Genomic DNA, 21,157 nt, shown 5'->3' on the forward strand with positions numbered 1-21,157 from the left:
AGGCATTCTTTATTGCAGCACTGGTGCACAGGGGATCACTCTACCTATTGTGCACACCGTTACCTACAGCAAGCAAAATTTATATTATTCCAGTCATACATATTCATATTAACATTTACAGTGTTCACCCTTTGGTCATGCACAGTGTGGGTCATCTCTTTCTCCTAGTTAACTGGCCTTGGCAAGTTTTAATTACAAAAACTCAGCAGAACTCAAAGCCTATCATCAGGGCCCAAGGCACATCAGGCCCGAGGCCTCCTGTCTGTTGGCGCCTACAGCACATACCATTGACAAAGCTCAAGGTTTTTCTTATCTAATTAGTACATACCAAAATTTTGAAGTTTACAAGCAAGCAAAAGTTCGTTAGTACAGCGATACAGTAAAATTTTCCTTCTCCTGCGTTTGTTCGCATCACTTTGTCCTAAAATAAGCTAAAATTTTCCATCAACAAAGTTATTTTAAGGTTAATTGTTTCACTAATGTCTTGGTTTCAGCCCAGCCGGTAACAAAGGACCACGCAGCCGCTCGCTCACTCCTCCGCCCTCCGCCCCCTCCGGTTGGATGGGGAGGAGACAGAGGAGGGACAAAAGAAAAAGAAACTGGAACCTCGAGGTTTGAGAAACAGGCAGTTTACTGGGACAACACAAAGAAAATACAACAACAACAACGGTACTAATGAAAAAGTATACAAAAAGAGTGATGCACAGTGCAACTGCTCACCACCTGGGACCCGACGCTCCGCCACTTCCCCCACCGAAAACAGAGACCACCCCCCAGCCCGCTCCCCATTTATATACTGAGCATGATGTCACATGGTATGGAATAGCTCAGGTCAGCTGCCCTGGCTATGCCCCCACCTCCTAGGTTCCTGTAAGAATTAACTCTATCCCAGCTGAATCCAGGACATTATCCACCCCTTATTCTATACCATCTACATCATGCCCAGATCTTACATTTTTTTTTCCAGTCAACCACTACTACTTTCCTTCTCTCATATATATAAGTATATGGACTCCCCCCCGCCCCAACCTCGCACACACACACACATGGTGTTCCTTTAGCCTATGGGCTATCCCTCTAATGTGTCCATCGATTTTGGGAGCTCTATCTGTTGTAACAGTTCTTCAGGATAAGAGAGAGATGGTGTGAGATGTTGGCTTCTTGTACGCTGCCTCTGGAACTTGTGGCTAGTACATTTGGTGCAACCCACGCCCTTGGTCTGCAGGTTGAAGATGTTGATCTTGAGGAAATTGCTGGGTGCCAGTTCAAGTTCTATCGCTGTTGTACTTGGCTCAGTTTCAAAAGTCCATCCTGTAGTCATTTGGATAATTCTCACAATAATACCCTTGACATGGCATATAGACACTATAGATACAATGACATGCATTGGCAGGTTATTTAGCAGTTAAATATCATACAGCCCAATTCACTGGCTATTCTCTCCCAAAATCAAATCTCCCTGAGGTACACATCGAACTTCCCCATCCTTCTGCATCACCCACCAGGTATACCCAGGTCCTTGAGCAAAAACAACCCCTTGAATGGGTTTGCCTCTGCTTGAGGGAGGACTAACCCAGACTGTCTTTCCTAACATGCTCTTCATGCGCACTACAGGGACTTAATCCCCTTCTACAGTATGTGGAAGTCTTGGTTGGGCGGGGCCAGCCCGATTGGCGGATCCTCTAGTATTAACTAACCAGGTGGCTTTTGTTAAATGTGTATCCCAATGTTTGAAAGTTCCACCCCCCATCGCTCTCAATGTAGTTTTCAGCAGTCCATTGTATCGTTCAATTTTTTCCGGAGGCCGGTGCGTGATAAGGGATGTGATACACCCACTCAATGCCATGTTCTTTGGCCCAGGTGTTTACGAGGTTGTTTCGGAAGTGAGTCCCGTTGTCCGACTCAATTCTTTCTGGCGTTCCGTGTTGCCATAAAATTTTCTCTTCAAGGCCCAGGATAGTGTTCTGGGCAGTGGCATGGGACACAGGGTATGTTTCCAGCCATCCAGTGGTTGCTTCCGCCATTGTAAGCACATGGCACTTGCCTTGGCGTTTTTGTGGGAGTGTGATATAGTCAATCTGCCAGGCCTCCCACTGTTTATATTTCAGCCATCGCCCTCCATGTGACAGGGGTTTTTGCCGCTTGGCTTGCTTAATTGCAGCACGTTTCACTTTCATGGATGACCTGTGCGATAGTGTCCATGGTCAAGTCCACCCCTCGATCTCGAGCCCATCTATATGTAGCATCTCTTCCCTGATGGCCTCAGGTATCGTGGGCCCACTGAGCCATAAATAGCTTACCCTTATGTTGCCAGTCCAGGTCCACCTGAGACACTTCAATCTTGGCGGCTTGATCTCCCTGCTGGTTGTTTTGATGTTCTTCAGTGGCTCGACTCTTGGGTACATGAGCATCTACGTGACGTACTTTTACCACTAGCTTCTCTATCCGAACAGCGATATCTTGCCACAATGCACAGCCCAGATGGGTTTACCTCTGTGCTGCCAGTTGCTCTGCTTCCATTGCTGTAGCCACCCCCACAGGGCATTTGCCACCATCCATGAGTCAGTATAGAGATAGAGCACTGGCCACTTCTCTCTTTCAGCAATGTCTAACGCTAGCTGGATGGCTTTCACCTCTGCAAACTGACACGATTCACCTTCTCCTTCAGCAGTTTCTGCAACTTGTCGTGTAGGACTCCATACAGCAGCCTTCCACCTCCCACAATGCGACAGGACCCATCAGTGAACAGGGCATATTGCCTCTCATTTTCTGGCAGTTTATTATACAGCGGGGCCTCTTCACCCTGTTCCACGTCCTCTTCTGGCGACATTCCAAAATCTTTGTCTTCTGGCCAGTCCATGATCACTTCTAACATTTCTGGTCGACTCGGGTTCCCTATGCGAGCCTGTTGTGTGATCAGTGCAATCCACTTACTCCACATCGCATCAGTCGCGTCATGTGTAGAGGAAACTTTCCCTTTGAACATCCAGCCCAGCACTGGCAGTCGGGGTGCTAAGAGGAGCTGTGTTTCAGTACCAACCACTTCTGAGGTGGCTCAAACTCCTTCATATGCTGCCAAGATCTCTTTTTCAGTTGGAGTATAGCGAGCCTCGGATCCTCGATATCCCCGACTCCAAAACCCCAGAGATCGTCCTCGGGTCTCCCCAGGTGCTTTCTGCCAAAGGCTCCAGGTAGGGCCATTCTCCCCAGCTGCAGTGTAGAGCACATTTTTAATATCTTCTCCTGTCCGGACTGGCCCAAGAGCTACTGCATGAACAATCTCCTGCTTAAACTGTGCAAAGGCTTGTCGTTGTTCAGGCCCCCATTTAAAATCGTTCTTACGAGTAACGTGGTAGAGAGGGCTTACAATTTGACTGTAATTTGGAATATGCATTCTCCAAAAACCCACAACACCTAAGAAAGCCTGTGTTTCCTTTTTATTAGTCGGTGGAGACATAGATGCTATTTTGTTATTCACATCCGCAGGGATCTGACGACGCCCGTCTTGCCACTTTACTCCTAAGAACTGGATCTCCTGCGCAGGTCCCTTGACCTTACTTTCTTTAATGGCAAAACCAGCCTTCAAAAGGATTTGGATTATTTTCTTCCCTTTCTCAAAATCTTCTTCTGCCGTGTTGCCCCATACAATGATGTCATCAATATATTGCAGGTGCTCTGGAGCTTCACCTTTTTCTAGTGCAGCCTGGATCAGTCCATGGCAAATGGTGGGGCTGTGTTTCCACCCCTGGGGCAGTCGATTCCAGGTGTATTGGTCGCCCCTCCAAGTAAAGGCCAACTGTGGCCTGCACTCCGCTGCCAAAGGAATGGAGAAAAATGCATTAGCAATGTCAATTGTGGCATACCACTTAACTGCCTTTGATTCCAGTTCATACTGAAGCTCTAACATATCTGGCACAGCAGCGCTCAGCGGTGGCGTGACTTCATTCAGCCCACGATAATCTACTGTTAGTCTCCATTCCCCATTAGATTTCCGCACAGGCCATATGGGACTATTAAAGGGTGAGTGAGTCTTGCTGATCACTCCTTGGCTCTCCAATTGGCAAATCAGCTTATGGATGGGGATCAGGGCATCTCAGTTGGTGCGATATTGTCGCTGGTGCACCGTCGTGGTAGCAATTAGCACCTGTTGTTCTTCAACCTTCAGCAACCCCACAACCGAAGGATCTTGGGAGAAACCCGGCAGGGTAGACAGCTCTTCAATCTCCTCCGTCTCCAATGCAGCTATACCAAAGGCCCAACGGTACCCTTTTGGGTCCTTGAAATACCCCCTCCTGAGATAATCTATACCAAGGATGCACGGGGCCTCTGGGCCAGTCGCAATGGGGTGTTTATGCCACTCATTCCCGGTTAGACTCATTTCAGCTTCCAATACGGTTAGCTCTTGGGATCCCCCTGTCACACCAGAGATACAGATGGGTTCTGTCCCTTTAGAACTTGATGGCATTAGGGTACATTGTGCACCAGTGTCCACTAGAGCCTTATATTCCTGTGGGTCTGATGTGCCAGGCCATCGAATCCACACTGTCCAGTAGACTCGGTTGTCCCTCTCCTCCACCTGGCTGGAGGCAGGGCCCCTCTAATCCTGGTTAGAATATCCGTTACTCACTTTCTGCACACGTGAATCAGAAGTCCCTTCAAGGGGATCAGAAATGAGATCAGCCCATCTACTGCGTCTGGGGGACTGCTCACGGGAAACTGGAGCAGCAGTTTTCCAAGAAGAATCCTCTTTTCTGGTTGCTTTTTCTCGCAACTCCTGTACCCGTGCATCCAAGACTGAGGTAGGTTTTCCATCCCAGTTCCTCATGTCCTCTCCATGGTCACACAGGTAAAACCACAGGTTAGCCCGTCGAGTGTACTTTCTCTCTCCTCTCTCTTGGGCAGAGGAACGCTTACTCCCAATAACTGCGATGCAGGCCTGTGCAGGTGAGGAGGAGGACATATCCACTTTGAATTGCTGGAACTCTTGGGACAATTCCTCTACAGCTGAGACACAGCCCCGAAGGAAGAGAGACTTCCTTCGTATTGCCAGAGTTGGACAGCCAATTCATCCACCGTTTTTCCATAGCCTTCTTTCCAGGACATTACTGCCAATGAGTTGGCATAGGTTGGTGGTGCACTTCGTAGAAACTTCCGCCACATGGGTTGTGTGCATTGGACTTCATCTGGATCTGTGGGTGACTGCGCATTTCCTGGATCATTATAAATCACCTCCAGCATGGCTAATTCTCTCAGGTACTGGATACCTCTCTCCATGGTGGTCCACTTACCTTGGTGACATGTAACTTCATCCCTGAAGGGGTATCTTTCCTTTACACCTAACAGAAGTCGCCTCCAGAGGCTGAGGACTCGTGTTTTTCTCCCAATTGCCTTGTCAATGCCCCCTTCCCTAGACAGAGATCCCAACTGCTTAGCTTCCTTTACCCTCTAATTCCACACTACTAGCCCCACTATCCCAGCATCGGAGCAGCCAGGTAACAATGTGCTCACCTGGGTGGCGGCTAAAATCTTTTCGCATGTCACGCAACTCACTCATGGATAGGGATTGTGTTATTATTTCAGGTTCTGGCTCTTCCTCCTGTTCTCGCGATGACCCTGGTTCATCTTCATCTCTCGCTAAGCGAACTGATTTCTTTGTGTGTTTCTTTTTCTGTACAGGTGCGACTGATACTGGCACAGGTTGGTTCTCTGGTTTAGCTGCAGTGTCTGTCACCGGGGTAGGGGTAGCCACGTTGCTTGTTGTCAGGGTTTGGGTAGCCACGGTGCATGTTGTCCTGTTTTCCATCTTTTCCCGCTTTTCCCCCTGAGGGTGCTGCCTAGTATCAAGCAGTGTTTGGTAGATACTGGCCAGGGCCCAGCACAGTGCAGCAAGTTGTACGTCTTTGGAATAGCCACAGCATTTGTCTTTCAAATATTCTACCACTTCATGAGGGTTCTGTAGTTGTTTGGGAGTGAACTTCCAAGCCACTGGAGGTGAGAAGTTCTCTAGATACCTGCCCATATCCTCCCACATGCCGTGCCACCCATGAGTATCCAGCTTTGGGGCAGATCTCTGGGTGGTCCTCTTAAAGAGCCTTTTTGTAGCCCTAAACAAGACCTGAAAAATATTCAGGAGGCATAGCACTAACACATACTGGCTTGCGCATCCCAAGGATATTCAAAATTCTCGAAAGCTGTTGTAATTAGTCGGAGGGAGTAAAGGGAGGCAAATGGACGGGGGGAAGTATCCCCCCCTAACTTCCCCATGGATGGGGTGTAATTACCAATAAAATCCGACAGAAGGTGCCCAAAGTATGGAAATTATATCACTGCCTCATACAGATACCAGCTTAAGCTCATGACCAGTGATGTATGCATTTCACAAGTCGACATTGCCCAGTACAGCAAAATGATAATCCCAATCACTCTCCCAGAGATGAGATATGCAACTACAGGCAATACATAGAGCATATAAGAGCTTACAAAACGCCACCATGTAAACAAATGAAACAACATTGTGACTAACATCTATTTATCTAAGAAATGCGTTTGGCAAATTTGTTTCAACACGCTCTGGCCAGATCTGTCGTTATCTCAACCCTTCTGCCCCACGTTGGTCGCCAAAAGGACTGTCGTGGTTTCAGCCCAGCGGGTAACAAAGGACCACGCAGCCGCTCGCTCACTCCTCCGCCCCCCTCCGGTGGGATGGGGAGGAGACGGAGGAGAGAAAAGAAAAAGAAACTGGAACCTCGAGGGTTGAGATAAAGGCAGTTTACTGGGAGAAACACAAAGAAATTACAACAACAACGAACGGCGCTAATGAAAAAGTATACAAAAAGATTGATGCACAGTGCAACTGCTCACCACCCGGGACCTGACGCTCTGCCACTTCCCCCACCGAAAACAGAGACCACCCCCCCCCCCCCCCCCCGCCCGCTCCCCATTTATATACTGAGCATGATGTCACATGCTATGGAATAGCTCAGGTCAGCTGCCCCGGCTATGCCCCCACCTCCTAGGATCCTGTAAGAATTAACTCTATCCCAGCTGAACCCAGGACAACTAATAATTCAATGCTTCGTTTAGAGGCACTTCAAAAAAACAAGCAAGTTTGTTCTTAAGCATATGTATAAGCTCTTGTCATACTCTGCTGATCTCCAGTTGTAGTCTGCCTAGGTTTTAAAGGAAATTCCAGTATAGGACCAGTATGAATCTATATGCACTAAGAGAGTAGTATTAATGGCTGCAAGTTTTCCCCTTGGATTCCTTTCCCTAATATTAATATATTTTTTTAATGGCAAAAAATGCATAATGTATAATATGTCTAGTCTAGAGGGCTTTAGTGTTTGGTAATGTATTTTTTTATATTGATTTAAAATAATTTGAAGATTATATATGCTCCAGAACTTAGTTATGCTTTCAGCTGCTGATGCTGTAAATTTAGTATTTTTCCTCTCATTTGGTTATTCTAGAAATAACATCTAAAGCTATTTCCCATATCACAACTGAAGAGTTGTCATGTTTATTTAACCAGCTCCATCTGGCTTCCAGTAAGTCCCAAATTTCAGTTTTTCACAGCCTTGCATGGCTTCCTGCTATGCCAACAGAACGCAGAGAAAATTTTTTCTAAGCTCATTTTTTTTTATTGAAAGAAGCGTCCTTTTTACAGAAGAGGGGATTAAATATTTTTCAGATTGTTCCCTGCCTCATTCCTTGAAGGAGAAAATACAGATCTTATGGCACAGTCCTGCTGCTGGCACCACTGTGTGTGGAAAAGATTTTTCAGTGGTGTTTTTTTGGGCCAGGCTGAAGATGATGACGTCAAATCAGCTGTAGCAGCTGGTGCCAAGCTTTTAGCCACCACGCCGGTGGGCCGTGAGGACGGGGAAGGTGTGGAGCTGTAGTCATATGTTTGAGTTATGGCCTAGCTGTGGTGCAATTCAGTTAAACATGATGCATTGTCCTTTAAGGAGGACCAGTACTCCATAGCTTCACTATGCAAGCCTGATTACTTTGTATAAAGTATGCATGCTTTGCTAATGACTATGCCCTAGGAGAGGGAACTAAAGACTGATAAAAGGAAACATCCTGCCCCAGAAGGCACTGGGAAGGCCTGATGGCTGCTGAAGAAGCATGAACTAAGGGAAAGGTAAAGGTGGCAGGGGGAGATTGCAACCACCGACTCAATTCAAGGATGGAAGAACTTCCCCCCCCCCCCCCACCTGCAAGGAGCATGCATGCCAATTTAAATATAACTGACCAATAGTAGATGAGAGGGTGACTACTAACCAATGAATGTAAATTTAGGCGGTTTTTTACTGATCATGTAACAGAATAAATACGTTGCAGTTCTTTGGTGTGGTGTGCCAGCTTTGTGGAGTCACCACCTGGCACCCCTCTCTGCACAGACATGAAATAAACAAATATCTTGGCTCTGTGTGTAAGATTGGCTCATTGCACACCGGGTACTGAACCCCGCTTATGGGACAACAGTTTCTGGCGACCTAGATGGGACAGCCATTTTAAGCCTTTACCCAGATTGTCCTGCTGTTCTGGATGGGAGATGGGACCGGGAAGGACTCCAGCATGCACCGACCTTTTGATTGGGGAATCCACTGGTTCCTCTCTGCAGATGGACGACTGGCAATGCAACGGTGCAATGCTGATACGAGATATTTGAAAGGAGGCAAGGGACTACGGAGATGAGTAGCTGCTTTTTTTTTCTGCATATGTCTAGACTTTCCCTGCATAAGATGCACCTAGAAAGGCCCACAACAGAGTTTAAAAGAGATTCCTAGTCCAACAGGGGTCGGACATCGGTTAGCTGCTTTCAGAGTGGCTCAGTATTGCTCTGCATAAGATGCGCCAAGAAAAGGCCTGCAACAGAGTTTAAATAGAGGAATCTTAGTCCAACAGGGTGTCGGACATCAGTATAATATGGGTGCGGCTGCTTCTACTGAAGTACCCCTGTGTACTCCCTTAGGATGCATCTTGAAAAATTGGAAAAAGTTTGGAGGGGATCCCCTAAAGAAAGATAAATTAAAAGCTTATTGTGCACAATGGTGGCCAATGTATGAATTGGATGGTGGAGAAAAATGGCCAGAAAATGGATCATTAAACTAATTTACAATTGATGTTGTTCTGTAGAAGAATGGACAAGTGGGATGAAGTTGCATATGTTGATTTATTTTTTGTTCTGAGATATCATTATGAAACTCATAACAAATGTAAATTCTTGATGGAAGATGCTGATGGGATGTATGTATTAGCAGAAAGTATTAATAGAAAGAAAAAGAAAAAAGAATGGAGACAAGGAATGTGGAGAGAAGTGTATTAAAGATGGTGGGGAGGCTGAGGATGTGCAAATGTTGGTTTTGAAGGGGGACTCGAATGTAGAAAGAAGGACTGAAAGAGGGAGATCACATGATAGTAGTAGTGGTAGCAATGGTAGAGATGACGGTGATAATGAAGAACATTTTAGTCCAGTCTCCAGGAGAACAAGGGGACAGCATCCTGTTATACAAGCTCCCTTGAGACAGGCAATAGGAATGGAGGGGCAACCAGTGTTGGTACATGTCCCATTTACTACTTCAGATTTATTGAATTGGAAACAGTCAGTAGGGTCTTATCAGGAGAATATAGAAGGAATGCATCAACTATTAGAAACTATTATGTTGACTCATAATCCAAACTGGGGGGATATACAAGCTATGTTCAGTGCTTTCTTCATGATAGAAGAAAGGTGAATGGTGTTGGAAAAGGCAAGGGAGGAGTGCGAAAGGAGAAATGTAGTAAGGAGTATGGATGACTGTGTGCCAAAGACAGAACCTGACTGGGACCCGAACAGAGCTGGAGGGAAACCTGTGTTGAAACAATATCAACAACTGATTTTATATGGGGTTCGACGTGGAGTCCCAAAACCTAAAAACGTGTCAAAATTATACGAAGTGAGACAAGAGTCTGAATAAGACCTTTCAGCCTTTTATGAGAGGTTATGCGAGGCTGCCAGCAGATGGACTGACTTAGACCCAGAGGATGAAGCCAATAAGAAAATGTTTAATATGCTGTTTATAGGACAATCTGCTCCTGATATTAGAAAGAAGCTGCAGCGTGCAAATGGAGCAGGAGGAATGTCTATATCTCAGTTGATAGAAATAGCATACAAGGTCTATAATACTAGAGAGGAGAGAGAAAAGAGGGAAAAATCTAGGGAAAAGCAAAAAGGAATAAAATTACAAGCCTTGTTGTTGGCAGCAGCAATTGCTGAGGGCCCCAGTGGGAACCGAAGAAGAGGAAGAGGTAAGGGAAGAACTGGATGGAACAGAGTAGAATGAGGACAGAGAATTAACTCTCTGAATCGTGCCCCTTTGGGTCCTAATCAGTGTGCTTTTTGCAGAAAAGAAGGACACTGGAAAAATAAATGCCCACAGAGAGAAAAATTACTTGGAAAAGGGGAGCCAGAATCAAATACTAACCTAGTTATGCTAGGGACATCTGATACTGAGTGAAGGGGACTGGGGGACAATATCAAGATTTCCCCAGCTAATCCCCTGGTTCCTGTAAAGCTGGGGAACAAAGTTATAGACTTCCTGATAGATAGTGGAGCAACTCATTTGGTAGTAACTAGTTGTAAGGGATCTTTAAGTAAAATGTATATGCCAATTGTTGGGGTCACGGGAAGATGAGTTTTTAGGCCATTTTTAAAACCTATGGAATGTACAGTTGGAAATACTACTTTGACTCATGAATTTTTATATATGCCAGAATGCCCCCTCCCATTATTGGGACAAGACCTATTGTGTAAACTGAAAGCGCAGCTAAGATTTTCTGAAGTCTGTTCAGTTACACATGCCTGAAGAGACAGCATGGAGAGCTCAATTGTGTCTACTGACCAAAAAGAAACAACAGGGGATTGGAATTTCAGAGGAAATTTTGGACGCTGTAATACCTATGGGCCTCCAAGAAACCTGGACGAGCCAAGAACACTACTCTGGTAAAAGTCAAATTAAAATCGGGAGCTCAACTGGTAAGAAAAAAACAATATCCTATGAAATTAGAGGCCAGAGTGGGCTTAGAACCGTTAATTAATACTTTTGTGCAGTATGGACTGTTGAGGGAATGTCAGTCAGTATGAAAAACCCATCTTACCAGTTAAGAAACCTCGAACTCAAGAGTATCGGTTGGTACAAGACTTAAGAGAAATTAATAAAATTACAGTCTATGTACATCCAGTTGTCCCAAATCCTTATAGTTTGTAGTCAGCAATACTCGAAAATGTTGTATATTTTACAGTGCTAGACCTAAAAGATGCCTTCTTTGTATCCCCTTGGAAGAAGAAAGCCAGAAGATATTTGCTTTTGAATGGGAAAGTCGTACCACAGGGAGGAAAATACAATTCTGCTGGACCGTGCTGCTACAAGGATTCAAGAATAGCCCGACATTGTTTGGTAACGTACTTGCCAAGGAATTGGAAAATTGGCAAGGTAAGAATCCTTCCATTACTTTGCTGCAGTATGTGGATGATATCCTACTTGGGGCAAAGACTGAACAAGAATGTAAACCTGCAACTATAGATTTGCTGATTTTTTTGGGACTGGCTGGATATCGGGTATCTCAGAAGAAGTCTCAAATGATACAAACCACTGTAACTTGCTTAGGATTTAAGATATCTCAAGGAAAAAGAGAACTAAGAGTGGAAAGGAAAGAAGCTATTTGTTGGATAGCTCCCCCCCGATCTAAAAGAGAACTATGAGGATTTTTGGGAATGGCTGGATGGTATAGACTCTGGATACCAAATTTTAGCCTGATTGCCAAACCATTATATGCGGATATGAAGGGGCCTGGAGAAATTTTGGAATGGACAGCAGAGTGTCAGAAAGGATTTGATTCCATTAAAACTGAATTAATGAGAGCCCCTGCTCTGGGTCTGCCGGACTTAAGCAAACCCTTTACATTATATGTGCATGAGAGGCAACATGTAGCATTGGGAGTCCTGACTCAAACTCTGGGAGACTGGAAAAGACCAGTAGCTTACTTCTCCAAGCAGCTAGATGAGGTAAGCAAAGGATGGCCTGCATGTTTGAGAGCTGTAGCTGTGGTGGTGGTGTTAGTTAAGGAAGCCTGGAAATTAACCTTGGGGCAGCCTATCACAGTTTTTGTACCCCATGCAGTGATAACTGTGCTTGAACAAAAGGGGTATCATTGTATCTCTCCTAGCAGGTTAGCCCAATATCAGGTGGTGTTGATTGAACAGGGCGATGTAATTTTAAAAATGTCTTCAACCTTGAATCCTGCCACTTTAATGCCAGTAGACAAGAAAGGGGAACTGGAACATGACTGCTTGCAGGTTATGGAACAGGTATACTCTAGATGACCTGATTTGAAAGATGTACCATTAATCAATCCAGAAATTGAACTTTTTACAGATGGAAGTAGCTTCATGGTGAATGGAGAACGGAAAGCTGGGTATGCCGTGGTAACCCTACAAGAGGAGGTTGAAGCACAAGCATTGCCACCCAATACCTCCGCTCAGAAAGCAGAGATCATAGCTCTAACTCGAGCTTTGGAGCTATCCAGAGATAAAAAGGTAAACATATATACAGACTCCAAATATGCGTTTAGAGTGGTCCATGCACATGGAGCCATTTGGAAAGAGCATGGATTGTTATCCTCTCAAGGAACCCCTATCAAATATGGACCAGAGATTTTGAAACTGCTGCAAGCTCTTCTAGGACCAAAAGCAGTTGAAATTGTACATTGCAAAGCTCACCAGAAAAGACAAACTGAGATAATCAAAGGAAATCAAAAGGCAGATGAAATGGCTAAAAGAGTTGCAGAAAGGGCATAATTGATTGGGGCATTGATCCCAACAAGAGAAGTTCAATGGGAAGCTCCGGAATATTCTGAAGAGGAGGATCAGCTTGCCAAATATTTGGAATGTACCAAATCAGAGGAAGGTTGGCGGGTAACTAAAAATGGACAAGTATTGATCACTACCCCAATGGTAAGAGAAATATTGAAGAAAACGGATAATGAATCCCATATGGGAGCAGACGCTTTGGTTGCAAGCGTTAAAAGATATGCTGTAGGACCAAAAATGCAAAGACTAGCTGATAAAATTGTACGACAATGTCAGCAGTGTTGCAAGAATAATCCGAAAATTCAAAGAAAGCCTCCTTTCGGAGAAGTAAGACAAGGTCAAATGCCGGGGGAATACAGGCAAATAGATTTCTCTGAATTACCAAAATGTAACCAATTTAAATATCTTCTGGGTTTAGTAGATACTTTTTCTGGGTGGCCTGAAGCCTTCCCGTGCTGTACCAACAAATCTAGAGAAGTAGTTAGGATCTTGCTCAAAGAAGTGATTTCAAGATTTGGCATGCCAGAAGGGATGTCATCAGACAATGGCCCTCACTTTATAGCTGAAGTAGTTCAGGGAGTTGCTAAGTTCCTACAAATACAATGGGATCTTCATATACCTTGGAGACCCCAATCAAGTGGGAAGGTAGAAAGGATGAATCAAACCCTAAAGAGACAGATCTCAAAGCTGTGTCAGGAAACACAGATGAAGTGGGTAGATGTCCTACCTATAGCATTAATGAGAATTTGGATCACTCCTAGAGTAAGAGAAAAGGTGAGTCCTTTTGAAATACTGTATGGAAAACAGTATCCTGCAAACTCAATGACAGGAAAAGGAGACCAAATGCATGCAAAAGGAGAAGAAATATTGGTTAATTATTTATTATCCCTGTCACGGACTTTGTCTTCCTTACATAGGTACCTTAACCAATGAACCCCTTTGCCTTTAGACTCGCCAGTACATGAATTTCAACCTGGAGATGCAGTTTATACCCGCACCTGGAAAGATGAGCCTTTGAAAGAAAAATGGAAAGGACCTTACCTGGCGCTACTTACCACTTACACTGCTGTGAAAGTGAAAGGTATAGATTCATGGATACACTATACCCACGCGAAGAAAGCTCCACAGAAGGAGTGGATCTCTGAAGAAACGGGACCACTGAAGCTGAAACTCTCTTGGTCCCAGTGAACTGTAACTGGGACTCTGAGAAGTCATATGTTGAGCTAGATTGCTAGATTGTACACAAGGCTTAGTATCTTTGTATTGCGTTTTGATAGTTATTTTCATACCTTTGTTAGTGTATTTGTGTAAGTATACAGATTTATTTAGAAAAGAAATGAAGGAACTAAGAGGGGTAATATTCCTCTGTTGCGTATGGATAAAGTTAAAAGAGACCCGAGTGTCTTGTGGGGAACCAGAAAATCCATGGGAAAAGAACTTGCATTTTGAATTATTGCAGAAAACAGTACAAATGATGATCAAGTCTAAGTGTTGGATCTGTACTGTCGTGGTTTCAGCCCAGCCAGTAACAAAGGACCACGTAGCTGCTCGCTCACTCCTCCCGCACCCCTCTGGTCGGATAGGGAGGAGACGGAGGAGAGAAAAGAAAAAAAGAAACTGGAACCTCGAGGGTTGAGATAAAGTCAGTTTACTGGGACAAACACAAAGAAATTACAACAACAACAACGGTACTAATGAAAAAGTATACAAAAAGAGTGATGCACAGTGCAACTGCTCACCACCCAGGACCCGACGCTCTGCCACTTCCCCCACCGAAAGCCGAGACCACCCCCCAGCCTGCTCCTCATTTATATACTGAGCATGATGTCACATGGTATGGAATAGCTCCTTGGCTACTTCAGATCAGCTGCCCTGGCTATGCCCCCCACCTCCCAGGTTCCTGTAAAAATTAACTCTATCCCAGCTGAACCCAGGATGTTATCCAGCCCTTATTCTATACCATCTACATCATGCACAGATCTTACATTTTCCAATCAACCACTACTACTTTCCTTGTCTTATATATAAGTATATGGACTCCCCGCCCCCCCCCACACACACACACACAAATGGTGTTCCTTTAGCCTATGGGCTATCCCTCTAATGTGTCCATCGATTTTGGGGCTCTATCTGTTGTAACAGTTCTTCAGGATAAGAGAGAGATGGTGTGAGATGTTGGGTTGTTGTACACTGCCTCTGGAAGGTGTGACTAGTACATTTGGTGCAACCCACGCCCTTGGTCTGCAGGTCGAAGATGTTGATCTTGAGGAAATTGCTGATGCCAGTTCAAGTTCTATCGCTGTTGTACTTGGCTCAGTTTCAAAAAGTCCATCCTGTAGTTATTTGGATAATTCTCACAATAATACCCTTGATATGGCATATAGACACTATAGATACAATGACATGCATTGGCAGGTTATTTAGCATATTTAAATATCGTACAGCCCAATTCACTGGCTATTCTTTCCCAAAATCAAATCTCCCTGAGGTACACATCGAACCTCCCCATCCTTCTGCATCACCCACTAGGTGTACCCAGGTCCTTGAGCAAAAACAACCCCTTGAATGGGTTTGCCTCTGCTTGAGGGAGGACTAACCCAGACTGTCTTTCCTAACATACTCTTCATGCGCACTACAGGGACTTTATCCCCTTCTACAGTATGTGGAAGTCTTGGTTGGGCGGGGCCAGCCCGATTGGCGGATCCTCTAGTATTAACTAACCAGGTGGCTTTTGTTAAATGTGTATCCCAATGCTTGAAAGTTCCACCCCCCATCGCTCTCACTGTAGTTTTCAGCAGTCCATTGTATCCTTCGATTTTTCCAGAGGCCGGTGTGTGATAAGGGATGTGATATACCCACTCAATGCCATGTTCTTTGGCCCAGGTGTCTACGAGGTTGTTTCGGAAGTGAGTCCCGTTGTCCGACTCAATTCTTTCTGGGGTGCCGTGTTGCCATAAAATTTTCTCTTCAAGGCCCAGGATAGTGTTCTGGGCAGTGGCATGGGACACAGGGTATGTTTCCAGCCATCCAGTGGTTGCTTCCACCATTGTAAGCACATGGCACTTGCCTTGGCATGTTCGTGGGAGTGTGATATAGTCAATCTGCCAGGCCTCCCACTGTTTATATTTCAGCCATCGCCCTCCATGAGAACAGTTTTTGCCGCTTGGCTTGCTTAATTGCAGCACGTTTCACATTCATGGATGACCTGTGCGATAGTGTCCATGGTAAAGTCCACCCCTCGATCTCGAGCCCATCTATATGTTGCATCTCTTCTCTTATGGCCTGAGGTATCGTGGGCCCACTGAGCCATAAATAGCTCACCCTTATGTTGCCAGTCCAGGTCCACCTGAGACACTTCAATCTTGGCCCCCTGATCTGCCCTGCTGGTTGTTTTGATGTTCTTCAGTGGCTCGACTCCTGGGTACGTGAGCATCTACGTGATGTACTTTTACCACTAGCTTCTCTATCCGAACAGCGATATCTTGCCACAGTGCGGCAGCCCAGATGGGTTTACCTCTGCGCTGCCGGTTGCCCTTCTTCCATTGCTGTAGCCACCCCCATAGGGCATTTGCCACCATCCATGAGTCAGTATAGAGATAGAGCACTGGCCACTTCTCTCTTTCAGCAATGTCTAACGCTAGCTGGATGGCTTTCACCTCTGCAAACTGACTCGATTCACCTTCTCCTTCAGCAGTTTCTGCGACTTGTCGTGTAGGACTCCATACAGCAGCCTTCCACCTCCCACAATGCGACAGGACCCATCAGTGAACAGGGCATATTGCCTCTCATTTTCTGGCAGTTTATTATACAGCGGGGCCTCTTCAGCCTGTGTCACCTCCTCCTCTGGCGACATTCCAAAATCTTTGCCTTCTGGCCAGTCCGTGATCACTTCTAACATTCCTGGGCGACTCGGGTTTCCTATGTGAGCCCGTTGTGTGATCAGTGCAATCCACTTACTCCACGTGGCGTCAGTCGCGTCATGTGTAGAGGAAACTTTCCCTTTGAACATCCAGCCCAGCACTGGCAGTTGGGGTGCTAAGAGGAGCTGTGTTTCAGTACCAACCACTTCTGAGGCGGCTCGAACTCCATCATATGCTGCCAAGATCTCTTTTTCAGTTGGAGTATAGCGAGCCTCAGATCCTCGATATCCCCGACTCCAAAACCCCAGAGGTCGGCCTCGGGTCTCCCCAGGTGCTTTCTGCCGAAGGCTCCAGGTAGGGCCATTGTCACCAGGTAGGGCCATTGTCCCCAGCTGCAGTGCAGAGCACATTTTTAATATCTTGTCCTGTCCAGACTGGCCCAAGAGCTACTGCATGAACAATCTCCTGCTTAATCTGTGCAAAGGCTTGTCGTTGTTCAGGCCCCCATTTAAAATCGTTCTTCTTCCGGGTCACTTGGTAGAGAGGGCTCTACAATTAGACTGTAATTTGGAATATGCATTCTCCAAAAACCCACAACACCTAAGAAAGCCTGTGTTTCCTTTTTATTAGTCGGTGAGGACATAGATGCTATTTTGTTGATCACATCCGCAGGGATCTGACGAGGCCCGTCTTGCCACTTTACTCCTAAGAACTGGATCTCCTGCGCAGGTCCCTTGACCTTACTTTCTTTAATGGCAAAACCAGCCTTCAAAAGGATTTGGATTATTTTCTTCCCTTTCTCAAAATCTTCTTCTGCCGTGTTGCCCCATATGATGATGTCATCAATATATTGCAGGTGCTCTGGAGCTCTCACCTTTTTCTAGTGCAGCCTGGATCAGTCCATGACAAATGGTGGTGCTGTGTTTCCACCCCTGGGGCAGTCGATTCCAGGTGTACTGGACGTCCCTCCAAGTGAAAGCAAACTGTGACCTGCACTCCGCTGCCAAAGGAATGGAGTAAAATGCTTTAGCAATGTCAATTGTGGCATACTACTTAGCTTCCTTTGATTCCAGTTCATATTGAAGCTCTAACATATCTGGCACAGCAGCGCTCAGCGGTGGCGTGACTTCATTCAGCCCACGATAATCTACTCTTAGTCTCCATTCCCCATTACATTTCTGCATGGGCCATATGGGACTATTAAAGGGTGAGTGAGTCGTGCTGATCACTCCTTGGCTCTCCAATTGGCAAATCAGCTTATGGATGTGGATCAGGGCGTCTCAGTTGGTGCGATATTGTCGCCGGTGCACCGTCGTGGTAGCAATTAGCACCTGTTGTTCTTCAACCTTCAGCAACCCCACAACCGAAGGGTCTTGGGAGAGACCTGGCAGGGTAGTCAGCTGTTCAATCTCCTCCATCTCCAATGCAGCTATACCAAAGGCCCAACGGTACCCTTTTGGGTCCTTGAAATACCCCCTCCTGAGATAATCTATACCAAGGATGCACAGGACCTCTGGGCCAGTCACAATGCGGTGTTAATGCCACTCATTCCCAGTTAGACTCATTCCCGGTTAGACTCATTTCAGCTTCCAATACGGTTAGCTCTTGGGATCCCCCTGTCACACCAGAGATACAGATGGGTTCTGCCCCTTTATAACTAGATGGCATTAGGGTACATTGTGCACCAGTGTCCACTAGAGCCTTATATTCCTGTGGGTCTGATGTGCCAGGCCATCGAATCCACACTGTCCAGTAGACTCGGTTGTCCCTCTCCTCCACCTGGCTGGAGGCAGGGCCCCTCTAATCCTGGTTAGAATATCCGTTACTCACTTTCTGCACACGTGAATCAGAAGTCCCTTCAAGAGGATCAGAAATGAGATCAGCCCATCTACTGCGTCTGGGGGACTGCTCACGGGAAACTGGAGCAGCAGTTTTCCAAGAAGAATCCTCTTTTCTGGTTGCTTTTTCTCGCAACTCCTGTACCCGTGCATCCAAGACTGAGGTAGGTTTTCCATCCCACTTCCTCATGTCCTCTCCATGGTCACGCAGGTAAAACCACAGGTTAGCCCGTCGAGTGTACTTTCTCTCTCCTCTCTCTTGGGCAGAGGAACGCTTACTCCCAATAACTGCGATGCAGGCCTGTGCAGGTGAGGAGGAGGACATATCCACTTTGAATTGCTGGAACTCTTGGGACAATTCCTCTACAGCTGAGACACAGCCCCGAAGGAAGAGAGACTTCCTTCGTATTGCCAGAGTTGGACAGCCAATTCATCCACCGTTTGTCCATAGCCTTCTTTCCAGGACATTACTGCCAATGAGTTGGCATAGGTTGGTGGTGCACTTTGTAGAAACTTCCGCCACATGGGTTGTGTGCATTGGACTTCATCTGGATCTGTGGGTGACTGCGCATTTTCTGGATCATTATAAATTACCTCCAGCACAGCTAATTCTCTCAGGTACTGGATACCTCTCTCCATGGTGTCCACTTGTCTTGGTGACATGTAACTTCATCCCTGAAGGGGTATCTTTCCTTTACACCTAACAGAAGTCGCCTCCAGAGGCTGAGGACTCGTGTTTTTCTCCCAATTGCCTTGTCGATGCCCCCTTCCCTAGACAGACATCCCAACTGCTTGGCTTCCTTACCCTCTAATTCCACACTACTAGCCCCAATATCCCAGCATCGGAGCAGCCAGGTAACAATGTGCTCACCTGGGTGGCGGCTAAAATCTTTTCGCATGTCATGCAACTCACTCATGGATAGGGATCGGGTAATTATTTCAGGTTCTGGCTCTTCCTCCTGTTCTTGCGATGACCCTGGTTCATCTTCATCTCTCACTAAGCGAACTGATTTCTTTGTGTGTTTCTTTTTCTGTACAGGGGCGACTGATACTGGCACAGGTTGGTTCTCTGGTTTAGCTGCAGTGTCTGTCACCGGGGTAGGGGTAGCCACGGTACCTGTTGTCGTGGTAGGGGCAGCCACGGTGCTTGTTGTCGGGGTAGGGGCAGCCACGGTGCTTGTTGTCAGGGTTTGGGTAGCCACGGTGCATGTTGTCCTGTTTTCCATCTTTTCCCCCTTTTCCCCCTGAGGGTGCTGCCTAGTATCAAGCAGTGTTTGGTAGATACTGGCCAGGGCCCAGCACAGTGCAGCAAGTTGTACATCTTTGGAATAGCCACAGCATTTGTCTTTCAAATATTCTACCACTTCATGAGGGTTCTGTAGTTGTTTGGGAGTGAACTTCCAAGCCACTGGAGGTGAGAAGTTCTCTAGATACCTGCCCATATCCTCCCACATGCCGTGCCACCCATGAATATCCAGCTTTGGGGCAGATCTCTGGGTGGTCCTCTTAAAGAGCCTTTTTGTAGCCCTAAACAAGACCTGAAAAATATTCAGGAGGCATAGCACTAACAGCACACTGGCTTGCGCATCCCAAGGATATTCAAAATTCTCGAAAGCTGTTGTAATTAGCCGGAGGGAGTAAAGGGAGGCGAACGGACGGGGGAAGTATCCCCCCCTAACTTCCCCATGGATGGGGTGTAATTACCAATAAAATCCGACAGAAGGTGCCCAAAGTATGGAAACGATATCACTGCTTCATACAGATACCAGCTTAACCTCATGACCAGTGATGTAATCATTTCACAAGTCAACATTGCCCAGTACAGCAAAATGATAATCCCAATCACTCTCCCAGAGATGAGATATGCAACTACAGGCAATACATAGAGCATATAAGAGCTTACAAAACGCCACCATGTAAACAAATGAAACAACATTGTGGCTAACATCTATTTATCTAGTATAAGAAATGCGTTTGGCAAATTTGTTTCAACACGCTCTGGCCAGATCTGTCGTTATCTCAACCCTTCGTGCCCCAAGTTGTGCGCCAAAAAGGACTGTCGTGGTTTCAGCCCAGCGGGTAACAAAGAACCACGCAGCCGCTCGCTCACTCCTCCGCCCCCCTCTGGTGGGATAGGGAGGAGACGGAGGAGAGAAAAGAAAAAGAAACTGGAACCTCGAGGGTTGAGATAAAGGCAGTTTACTGGGACAAACACAAAGAAATTACAAGAACAACAACGGTACTAATGAAAGAATACACAAAACGAGTGATGCACAGTGCAACTGCTCACCACCCGGGACCCGACGCTCCACCACTTCCCCCACCGAAAGCCGAGACCATCCCTCCCCCCGCGGCCGCTCCATATTTATATACTGAGCATGATGTCAGATGGTGTGGAATAGCTCCTTGTCTAGTTCAGATCAGCTGCCCCGGCTATGCCCCCCACCTCCCAGGTTCCTGTAAAAATTAACTCTATCCCAGCTGAACCCAGGACATGTACTCATTTCCCTAAGCATTCTAACAAAGGTGTTCCTGTAATATGAATACCCCTCAATTTCTCTTTCCCAGAATTTTTATAGTATGTGCAGAATAACAATGACCAA

General features: G+C 46.1%; 2 protein-coding genes across 18 annotated transcripts in view; both read left to right on the forward strand.

The window, feature by feature from the left end:
* The window catches only part of LOC126035303 (uncharacterized), a 156,139-nt gene extending 140,650 nt beyond the window's left edge, over positions 1–15,489 (forward strand). The window contains exon 2 of the mRNA XM_049793773.1: positions 15,386–15,489. The gene's annotated coding sequence lies outside the window, so the exon portion shown is untranslated. The remainder of the gene's footprint in view (positions 1–15,385) is intronic.
* LOC126035260 (sorting nexin-18-like) overlaps positions 1–21,157 on the forward strand; it is a 54,471-nt gene that overhangs the window by 25,283 nt on the left and 8,031 nt on the right. Inside the window, exons 2-4 of one of the 17 annotated variants that reach the window (XR_007504879.1) lie at positions 11,331–11,480; positions 12,423–13,000; positions 13,806–13,835. The exons of 1 other annotated variant lie outside the window; for it this stretch is intronic. Coding sequence is in view for 11 of the 16 variants with exons in the window: in XM_049793624.1 (XP_049649581.1) it covers positions 11,331–11,480; positions 12,423–12,844 (572 nt within the window). In the remaining 5 variants the exon portion in view is untranslated. Of the gene's footprint in view, positions 1–494; positions 907–7,690; positions 12,053–12,190; positions 15,038–21,157 lie in introns of those variants that run through there. 15 more of the 17 variants (XR_007504881.1, XM_049793627.1, XM_049793630.1 and 12 more) reach the window with 15 other exon arrangements.

Source organism: Accipiter gentilis, chromosome W (genome assembly GCF_929443795.1).
Source record: "Accipiter gentilis chromosome W, bAccGen1.1, whole genome shotgun sequence".
NCBI classification, from domain to species: Eukaryota; Metazoa; Chordata; class Aves; order Accipitriformes; family Accipitridae; genus Astur; species Astur gentilis.